This window comes from Ciona intestinalis, unplaced genomic scaffold, assembly GCF_000224145.3.
Source record: "Ciona intestinalis unplaced genomic scaffold, KH HT000101.2, whole genome shotgun sequence".
NCBI lineage: Eukaryota > Metazoa > Chordata > Ascidiacea > Phlebobranchia > Cionidae > Ciona > Ciona intestinalis.
Genome location: NW_004190423.2, coordinates 353,202 through 363,861, shown reverse-complemented (window position 1 = coordinate 363,861; position 10,660 = coordinate 353,202). Strand labels below are relative to the sequence as shown.

The 10,660-nt window shown below is 36.7% G+C and overlaps 1 protein-coding gene and 2 long non-coding RNA genes across 3 annotated transcripts; 1 reads left to right on the top strand and 2 right to left on the bottom strand.

The window, feature by feature from the left end:
• Positions 1-2,699: 2,699 nt before the first annotated feature.
• Positions 2,700-4,759, bottom strand: LOC104266589. Its single transcript, XR_717629.3, has 2 exons — positions 4,601-4,759; positions 2,700-3,127 (listed from the first exon to the last, which is right to left on the bottom strand). It is a non-coding gene; the product is annotated as an uncharacterized LOC104266589 (long non-coding RNA).
• Positions 4,760-6,007: 1,248 nt separating this feature from the next.
• LOC104266588 lies at positions 6,008-6,673 on the bottom strand. The gene is made up of 2 exons (XR_717628.3): positions 6,547-6,673; positions 6,008-6,288 (listed from the first exon to the last, which is right to left on the bottom strand). It is a non-coding gene; the product is annotated as an uncharacterized LOC104266588 (long non-coding RNA).
• Positions 6,674-7,939: 1,266 nt separating this feature from the next.
• On the top strand, positions 7,940-10,206 carry LOC100186770 (salivary glue protein Sgs-3-like). Its single transcript, XM_026838632.1, has 3 exons — positions 7,940-8,431; positions 8,994-9,138; positions 9,196-10,206. The coding sequence occupies exons 1-3, from the start codon at positions 8,242-8,244 to the stop codon at positions 10,139-10,141; spliced, it is 1,281 nt and encodes a 426-aa protein (XP_026694433.1). The 5' UTR covers positions 7,940-8,241; the 3' UTR covers positions 10,142-10,206.
• The last annotated feature ends 454 nt before the right edge of the window (positions 10,207-10,660 follow it).

Genomic DNA, 10,660 nt, shown 5'->3' with positions numbered 1-10,660 from the left:
TTAATCACTTCAGAATTAAAATGGGAAATAACAAAATTCTTCCGCGTTTTTTTAAATGATAAATTCGTTTAGAAACATATACCTACATTTTAATAGTTACATAATGTAAAGATATTTAAATTAACCTTTATAAAAGTATATTTTTAAACTGGTTTTAATTCTTAACACTCCGCGGTCACACATTCGTCCAATACACAACATAAAGGTCGCATCCACCATTTTGTTTTTACTTTCACTAAGCGCTTAACATTGCTACATTTAAATAAAATTTATTTAAAAAAATAACTAAAATATTTGATTTTACTTACGTCCAAATACTTGACAACAATTAATCATTGCTGACCAAACAATGGAATGATTCATGACAAACAATATTGATAGAATATCAAAATGGACAAACGAACCAACAGTTCTTATCTAACTACTAACACCTGTTGCTGTACGTTGCAAAAAATACATTTCTCATAATACCCTAGCTATACTTGAATAATACTAATGTATAACCACGTTAATTTAAAATCTTTCGCGCCTTTTTAACAGATAATACTGTGTATGACGTCATACTGGTTAAATGGTGATCTTACACTTGCCATTATTACGACAAGAATTGGTTTAAACCATTTAAATATAAAACATTTGATAATTTAGGATAAATTATTGCAAATTAAACTAATATATACAATATAGCGTAACTAACTTCTGCTGTTAAACGTTTAATTAATTAAAATATCAATTAATTAGACTTATCTTAAATCTTATCACAGATTTTTAAGTCTGGTTTAAACATTAGTTTTCCCTGCGTGTTATGTGTGTGCACCTGTTGAACACAAGAGGTTTACTTATGTACTTAACGTGTCGTGTGCGCACAGGTGGGCGTATGCAGATAAGCGCATTCATATACGAAGTAATAGTAAAGCAATGCACTGGACTTGCACTTATGTTATAAGTTTATGATATTTTTAATTTGATATTTTATATGAAATATGCCATGTTATAAGTATATTTCATAGGTGTATCATACATCAAGTCTTAAAAGATTATTACATTTTTTTAAATTGTATTTTGCAAAGTAATGTTATGCCTATGTAGTATTGGTACACGCTGTTACCGCTTTGTAGTTTTAAACCTGTCAGAAACTTGGTCTATCTTGTATAATGGTAAACTGTTATAATTTGTTTTGCAATTTTTGCGAAGTAAAAACGTTATGATCAGTTTTGCTCTATGCCTTTGGTTTGCTTTAAAAGACAACAAAATCAAATTTAACGACAAATGGGAAAGTAAAATAAAATAAAAACGTAAATAATATGACCAATGTATATAATATAAAGTGTTGGTCAAATAATTGATCACGATAATAAATATTATACTTCGCACCAGCGGGCTAAGATATAAAGGTGATGCTGGTAGATATATGAATATAACTTTGGCTTATAGCGTTTTATATATTTTTGTTCATTTGCAATATACTGAGTATAGTATGTTGGGAAAAGATGGTGCTTGTTTTTAATCTTTTTTTCGTCCTATTTGGTAATAAACAAATAATATTTACTAATTATATAACGGTATTCCCACGATTCCAAAGAAGATTAGTTAATTGTTAAAAACACAATGAGAAATATGGGATGTTATGTGCTAGCGGTATCCCATCTTACCCCACAGTAGTATATTTTTATTTCTACTGCAGATAAGCTTTTATGACGCTTTAATGGTTTAATGTTATTATAGTTTAAGCTGCAATTTTCTGCCATGTATTATGTATTTAATTGATCAGTAATTGGAATTACTTTAATTTTACTCACCCTTAAAATTACAAGCCATTTTCTACCAAAAAAAAAAACGATTCAAATTAACTTACACATGAACTTAATTTAAAATGCTTAGGCTTCATGTGTTTAATGACGTCACGAAACAAAATGGCGTCTCACCTTTCGTACTTTCCCCGTATTTCGAAATGAAATTCCAATTTAGAAAACAAACAAACACCCTCTTAAGAACCTGCATTTATTTATAACAACACTTGTTATTTTTTCAACCCCAAACAAGGGGGCCTATTCACCCTTAACATAGGGCTACCTTGGGCCATTACGTTACCTCTTCATCGATTTCCGCACTTGCGACATTTTAAGGCATATTGCCAGCGATTCGAAATTAGGTCTCCTTTACAACGCTAAGGTTCATTTGCTATTTTTAGAAAAAAAAGAAAAAAAAACTTTTTTTTACGAAATTATAAAAGACGTATTGTTTGGACAAAACGCTCCTCATGCTTTTATACGGGCGCTTATTTTACCTATACTGCCTGTTATGACAAGACCAATGCCAAAAATAATCTTTTTTTATGCAACATCATTATCGTATTTAACCTCTAAGTAAAAGTATTTTTTAAATCGAAAAAACTTTCTACCGTTGTTTACAAAACACCAGCTCCTTGGCGCCGTTGTGCGGATAGATGATGTTGGTATCATAGATATATGATATAGTAGGGTGGGGAAGACGGGACACCTTTTAGCATTTAATATCCAAATATCCTAATCAACAATTAACAACGGTCTATAAGAGTCCCGAGGATACGGCTTTATATTTCTTTGAATGTTCTTTGTCTACTACCAAATGGGATGAGAAAATAGTTGATATAACGGTGTCCCATCTTCCCCTACTCTATTGTATACAAATTCGAATTATATTTTTGGGACAAACTTCTGAAAATATAACAAAGGTTTTATTAAAAGAAAAGTGACATCGTTAAAATTTTCTTTTGGAGTTTGACAAGATGTAAATTACAGTATAAACAATAAAAACAAACTTATAAAAAAGACTAAAAGCGGGTAGGAAGTCATTTCTATCCATATTCACATTTAGATGAAGTTTTTAAATAAAAGTTTTTGACATTTTGGATATTGGTTAGGAAAAGCGAGAAAAAATTAACCAATGAAAAAGTTTCACAAAAGGATTGAAGTTTTTACAGTAGTGTTGATTATATAGCTCAATAAATTTAGAAGTCCATCTCGTGTTAGCTACAACAACAACAACAGCAAGCACAAAGAGCGACACAGCAACCAACTTCCTCACAGCAAGGACAACAAGCGAAGAAGGCAGTCCCGCAACAACAACAGAAGATCTTTGCCAAGCTCTGAAAGGTAGAGTAAATCTAAATGTTGATGTTGATTTTTGGTGTTACTCTATAACTTTTTCATGGCTGCCATTTTTATGCCCACAGTCAAGTTGCTAAAGTTGTTACAGTAATCAAGACCATAATAAGGGCCACTAGAACGCAGCAGTGAGTCGTTTATCGGCGCCAAATTTAGTTTTCCATCATTTCTTATTTGACGCTAAATTTGTTTCAGCTTTTATGTTACATTCGGTGATATTTTGTGACATGGCTCAAGTATGTGGATGATTGTAACTTATTTATCCTCACATAGCGGTTAAAGATAGCCGTTATAACACGGGTGTTATGTTTTATACACCTCATGTCATCCCACGCGTTGCCATGTAATTTATCCTTTCATGGCGGGGCAACGACAGTCGTTATAACACGGATGTTCTGTTTCATACACCCTATGCCCACTTATGAATTACCACGTATGTAACTTATTTATCCTCACATGGCGGGGCAATGACAGTCGTTATAACACAGGTGTTCATTGACCGATATATACTGATATACCCATGGCTGTTGTGATACAATACGTAACGCTGTGTTGCTATGGTCTTATATTGAACGTGTTCTTAAAACAATATTGACCCAAGCTTATAGAAAGCTGTGTTTTTATGAGGGCATGGGGTGTGTGTCTGTGTTTACAATGCCTTGGTAGTGTTGACTATGGTTAATCACGTTCTTATACTTCACGTTTGCAACCTTACGATGTCTTATAGTGTAAGTGTAAGATGGTCCATGTTTTATTCGTTTTTATTGACCCATTCGGTAGTAAACAAATTATTTTCAAGGAATTATAAAACCGTATTCTCACAAACACGATTAGGAAATATGGAAACCTTGCGCTATAAGTATCCATCTTTCCCTACAGTGCTATACACATTTGGAATTCGCGTTTTGGATTATCATACATATAGTAGTATTACAGACCAGCAGGCATGTACAAACTATACATACAGACCGTTATAAACGAACCATTTGTATTTAAATGCAAATAACGTATACAGCATACATGCATGGTGTATTATAACTGATTCATACCTATAAGGAGAAATATGGGATAAGGGGAATATGGGACACACGATTAGCTTGTCACAAGAAAGCAGTTTCTGCTTTGTATGCAACTGTTATGACTGTGATATACAACTTATCAAACCCATTGACTTATACCGGTCTTAATCCACTGTTATGTCGTTGTCCACTGCTAAGTAACGATGTGTTAAGTTCAAATTAATCATTAACCAATTAAGCTTTTTGTATTACAGAGCCTGGGCAGCATGTTTAAGGCATTGGTCCTAGTTTCTATAATTAGAGCTCTGACCTTTCACTTTAACAAAGAGACACACGGCCCAGCGCGAGACACTTGTAATTTAAAACCTTCCACCTAAACGTAAAGTAACACAAAAGGAGGTAAGATAATTCAACACCTATTGAGTTATACTGTACCTTGAAAAATCCAGTAATGCACTCGCAACAGTCACAACAGCAACACATTATGGGGATTCTATATATTTCTTGTTGCTACACTTGTAGTAATATTACGCATATAAGTCCTTTGATTTCTAGTCCTGTGTTTGAAATAAAGGGAATATTAATAGACATTAAAGCCATATATAGCTCATACATTTTAAGCTTACTAGTAACTGGTAACAAAGTCGATGCTCTCGGCACATCTTATACACGTTTTGGGACTTGGGATTTAGGTCTATTACCCCAACATCTAGGGTGCTACCTTTTAGAATCTGAATTGATCTCAGCAACTGATATAACTGCTAAATATGCTGCTTTATCATTAAAAGATGACCCGATACACCCAACGTCACGCCAGTAAATAGTCTCCACTAACTTTGGCTATGCCTATAAACAAATATTGCTCTCTAAATAAATGTTATGGTGTTCTTAGAAACTCAATTTCAACCGTCCGTATTACTACTATATGTCCCTATAACCCCCTTTCCTTCCTCGAATCCTAGTTATGAATGTTCCTATATATCTTATGCGGCACTTGTTCCTCCCAGCATTGATATAAGAGACAAGCATCAACATGCCGTTGAATATGTACTAAAGCTTTGTTTGGATAACTATAGGATTCTACGTTGCTATAATAGGTTGGATAAATACAATAGGAACGACGCCAGGAGTTGGTGTGTGTTTTGTATTTGTTCCAAACTTTGGGCTTTGTGTGTGGAGGTGGTTTGTATATTGTGACACTTATATGCTCGCTGTCGAGTTATAACATGGGTGTCTTCTTACACACCAGACACACATGGTATATTCATACACCTCATGCTCACTGTCGAGTTATAACATGGGTGTCTTGTTATACACCAGACACACATGGTGTATTCATACACCTCATGCTCACTGTCGAGTTATAACATGTGTGTCTTTTTATACACCAGACACACATGGTGTATTTAAACACCTCATGCTCACTGTCAAGTTAAAACACAGGTGTCTTCTTATACACCAGACACACATGGTGTATTCATACACCTCATGCTCACTGTCGAGTTATAACATGTGTGTCTTTTTATACACCAGACACACATGGTGTATTCAAACACCTCATGCTCACTGTCAAGTTATAACACAGGTGTCTTCTTATACACCAGACACACATGGTGAATTCATACACCTCATGCTCACTGTCAAGTTAAAACACAGGTGTCTTCTTATACACCAGAGGAATAGGACACCTTTAGCCCACAGCCGTTTAATCTTTTCTTCTCACTGCTCCCCAACGCTCGGTACCTGGTGGGTTTTTTTCTCCAATGGTGAAACGCTTTGGCGAAAAAACACCTTTGCCCTTGCATTAACATTAGCATCTTTGGCCAACAAGATGCTACCCGGTAGAAACTCATTTCTATCCATATTCATTTGGAAATTTTGGATAGGAAAAACGAGAAAAAATTAACCAATGCAAAAACGCAAAAATTTAACAAAAAGGTTAACGTTTTTTTTATAGTAGTGTTGATTGTAAAGCTCCATAAAATTCCATCTCGTGTTAGCTACAAATACGACAGTCGACAGCAGCAAGCACAAAGTGCAACACAGCAACCGACTTCCTCACAGCAAGGACAACAAGCAAAGAAGGCATTCCCGCAGTAACAACAGAAGATGTTTGCCAACCTCTGAAGGGTAAAGTAGAATTAGGTGTTTATGTTATTTTTTTACTCATTACTCAATTAAGCTTTTTTTATATTACGGAGCCTGGGCAGCATGTTTAAGGCATTGGTCCTAGTTTCTATAATTAGAGCTCTGACCTTTCACTTTAACAAAGAGAAATAAGGCCCCGCCAAACACTTGTAATTTAAAACCTTCCACCTAAACGTAAAGTAACACAAAAGCAGATAAGGTAATTCAACACCTATTGAGTTATTGAGTTGTACCTTGAAAAATCCAGTAATGCACTCAGAGCAGTCACAACAGCAACACATCATGGGGATTCTATATATTTCTTGTTGCTACACTTGCAGTAATAATACGCATATAAGTCCTTTGATTTCTAAGCCTGTGTTTGAAATAAAGGGAATATTAATAGACATTAAAGCCATATATAGCTCATACATTTTAAGCTTACTAGTAACTGGTAACACAGTTGGTGCTCTTGGCACATCTTATACACGTTTTGGGACTTGGGATTTAGGTCTATTACCCCAACATCTAGGGTGCTACCTTTTAGAATCTGAATTGATCTCAGCAACTGATATAACTGCTAAATATGCTGCTTTATCATTAAAAGATGACCCGATACATCCAACGTCACGCCAGTAATTAGTCTCCACTAACTTTGGCTATGCCTATAAACAAATATTGCTCTCTAAATAAATGTTATGGTGTTCTTAGAAACTCAATTTCAACCGTCCGTATTACTATACTATATGTCCCTATAACCCCCTTTCCTTCCTCGAATCCTAGTTATGAATGTTCCTATATATCTTATGCGGCACTTGTTCCTCCCAGCATTGATATAAGAGACAAGCATCAACATGCCGTTGAATATGAACTAAAGCTTTGTTTGGGTAACTATAGGATTCTACGTTGCTATAATAGGTTGGATAAATACAATAGGAACGCACCGTGGTTTGGTATTCTGTGTTTTGTATTTGTTCTAAATTGTGGGCTTTGTGGGGGGTTGTATGTATATTGTGACACTTATATGCTCGCTGTCGAGTTATAACATGAGTGTCTTCTTATACATCAGAAACACATGGTGTATTCATACACCCCATGCTTACTGTTAAGTTATAACATGGGTGTCTTCTTATACACCAGACACACATGGTGTATTCATACACCTCATGCTCACTGCCAAGTTATAACATGGGTGTCTTCTTATACACCAGACACACATGGTGTATTCATACACCCCATGCTCACTGTTAAGTTATAACATCGGTGTATTCTTATACACCAGACACACATAGTGTATTCATACACCTCATGCTCACTGTCAAGTTATAACATTGGTGTCTTCTTATACACCAGACACACATGGTGTATTCGTACACCTCATGCTCACTGTCCAGTTATAACATGGGTGTCTTCTTATACACCAGACACACATGGTGTATTCATACACCTCATGCTCACTGTCGGGTTATAACATGGGTGTCTTCTTATACACCAGACACACATGGTGTATTCGTGTACCTCATGCTCACTGTCCAGTTATAACATGGGTGTCTTCTTATACACCAGACACACATGGTGTATTCATACACCTCATGCTCACTGTCAGGTTATAACATGATGTCGTGACGTAACAAACATTATTTACGCGGCGAGGTATCGAAAGCAGGAACACGTCATAGATGTCACTGAAACAGCCATTGTTTACGCCACATTGGTTATTATCAGGCATGAAATGAGACATCGATCGTGAAATAAACAACCATGTCTTAATGTCATTGTGCATAATTTGCTATTTTAACGGTTTCAAAACGCGTGTTGAATTCTCGCTAAGTTTAACGTACCTTATGCATTGACTCAACATTGGACCTTTATAATAAAGCATTAAAGGGGCATTGGCACATTGTGCAAGGCTGTATAGAAGCACATATACGTAATCAGTGTTGTAAGCAATGACGTTGGTATTTCTAACTTTCTTGGTAATTTTTACATTTAATGCTGATGCCTTGACGTGTAAGAGGGGGTATGACATCACAGATACGTCATCAGAGTTCTTTTTTCCTCGGAAAGTAGATTCCCGTATTGTGACGTGTTCTGGGGGGGAAGATGCGTGTATGAGGTCGGAAGTTACCGGTGGATTGGGTGAGATATGTAATGTGTGTAGCTGGGCATGTAGATTGTAGAACGTAGACTTTACCTATGCGGGTTAATAATACGAATGAATGATTTTTGTTTATCTTTGCATGCTGGCAAAGTAACGACAGTCGTTATAACACGAGTGTTCTGTTTCATACACCTCGTACCAGTTTACAAGTTACCACATATGTAACTTATTTAACCTCGCATGGCGGGGCAACGACAGTCGTTATAACACGGATGTTTTGTTTCATACACCTCGTGCCTGTTTACAAGTTACCACGTATGTAACTTGTTTATCCTCGCATGGCGGGGTAACGACAGTCGTTATAACACAGGTGTTCTGTTTCATATACACCTCGTACCAGCTTACAAGCTACCACGTATGTAACTTGTTTATCCTTGCATTGGGGGCCGGCAACAACAGTCGTTATAACATGAGTGTTCTGTTTCATACACATCGTGCCTGTTACCACGTATGTAACCTTATGGTTGACAATTTAATTCGACGCATCATAATCCTACATAAACATAGATGACCGAATTAACTTGAAACTGATATTTTTAGCATCTTTTATTCGTTTGCAAGCAAGCGGGGTTGGGTATTCGTGTCGAAGCCGAGCGTCATGTGTTGGCATAGTCGATCGTTGTGCAAATATCGCCATTTCTTACCTTGGACGAGCAAATCAAATTCTAAAGGCGGCCGACTTAAGGTAGGGAACATGTAATCATCGATGTTGAAAGTTGATATAAATGCTGTTTTATTTCAGTCAATGCGAAATTGGATGCTGTTTCACCGACAATTGTAATGCTTATGCAATAAGTACTTGGCCAGCAACAACGACGACGACAACTACAACCACTGCTCCGACGACAACAACACAACCAACAACAACGGAAACAACAACAACAAGGGCCACCACTTCGACGACTACAACACCAACAACAACAACAACCACGCCTCCTACAACACAACCGACAACAACAGAAACTACAACACCAACAACAACAAAAACAACAACAGCAACCCCTGCTCCTACAACACAACCAACAACAACAACGTCCATTGCTCCGACGACTACAACAACAACAACAACAACAACGACCATTGCTCCGACGACTACTACAGCAACAACGACAACAACACAACCAACAACAACGACCATTGCTCCGACGACTACTACAGCAACAACGACAACAACACAACCAACAACAACGACCATTGCTCCGACGACTACTACAGCAACAACGACAACAACAACAACAACAACAACAACAACAAAATCTACTATTGAACATGAAGCAACAGCAGTATCCACTACGTCCCAAACAACCAAAGGAACAACACTTACAACAAAACCCGAACCTGCCACAAGTTATTCAACAACAAGAACAGCAATTCCTGCTACAACACAAGCAACAACTGATACTACAACAGTTTCAACAACACCAAAAAGACCGACAGAAAGAACAAGCACATTGGATTCTACTACAACACAAAGAAAAACATCAACAACAACTACAACACAAACAACCGAAACGGAAACACGCCCAAAGAAAACGGACACATTCAAGAGAACGAACACAAAAAATACGACGAAAACCTACTTGAACCAAGAAGTGTCAGCAAATAGTTCAAACTCGGTAAACCTGCTTTGCTGGCAGACAATACTGGCTCTTATCTTTATTTGCAACTATATAGCTTATGAATATTAAGTTTAAAACAAAGGAATATCTACACCCAGCGTTGTTCAGCGCAGGTCAGCGTAGATATTTCTTTGTTTGTTATTTTAAGCGGCGTTTACACTACAGCGTAGCTCGCCTCGCTGTAAAAAGAACAAACAAAGTAATATCTACACCCAGCGTTGTTCAGCGCAGGTCAGCGTAGATATTTCTTTGTTTGTTATTTTAGCGGCGTTTACACTACAGCTCAGCTCGCCTTGGTATAAGCTGTCATGAAATTATATATGTGCATCACAGACGTTCCATTGTGTGCAAGCGAGTATTAACCGAGACATAACAATAAAACGTAATAGGTTTGAATACACCATGTGTCTCTGGTGTATAAGAAGACACCCATGTTATAACTTGACAGTGAGCATGAGGTGTATGAATACACCATGTGTCTCTGGTGTGTAAGAAGACACCCATGTTATAACTTGACAGTGAGCATGAGGTGTATGAATACACCATGTGTGTCTGGTGTATAAGAAGACACCCATGTTATAACTTGAC

Bases quoted from the DNA above. Each gene is read 5' to 3' on its own strand.
- LOC100186770 (XM_026838632.1), top strand. From the start codon at position 8,242: ATGACGTTGGTATTTCTAACTTTCTTGGTAATTTTTACATTTAATGCT. The intron at 8,432-8,993 runs GTGAGATATGTA...TGATATTTTTAG, and splicing joins GGAAGTTACCGGTGGATTGG to CATCTTTTATTCGTTTGCAA. The intron at 9,139-9,195 runs GTAGGGAACATG...GTTTTATTTCAG, and splicing joins CTAAAGGCGGCCGACTTAAG to TCAATGCGAAATTGGATGCT.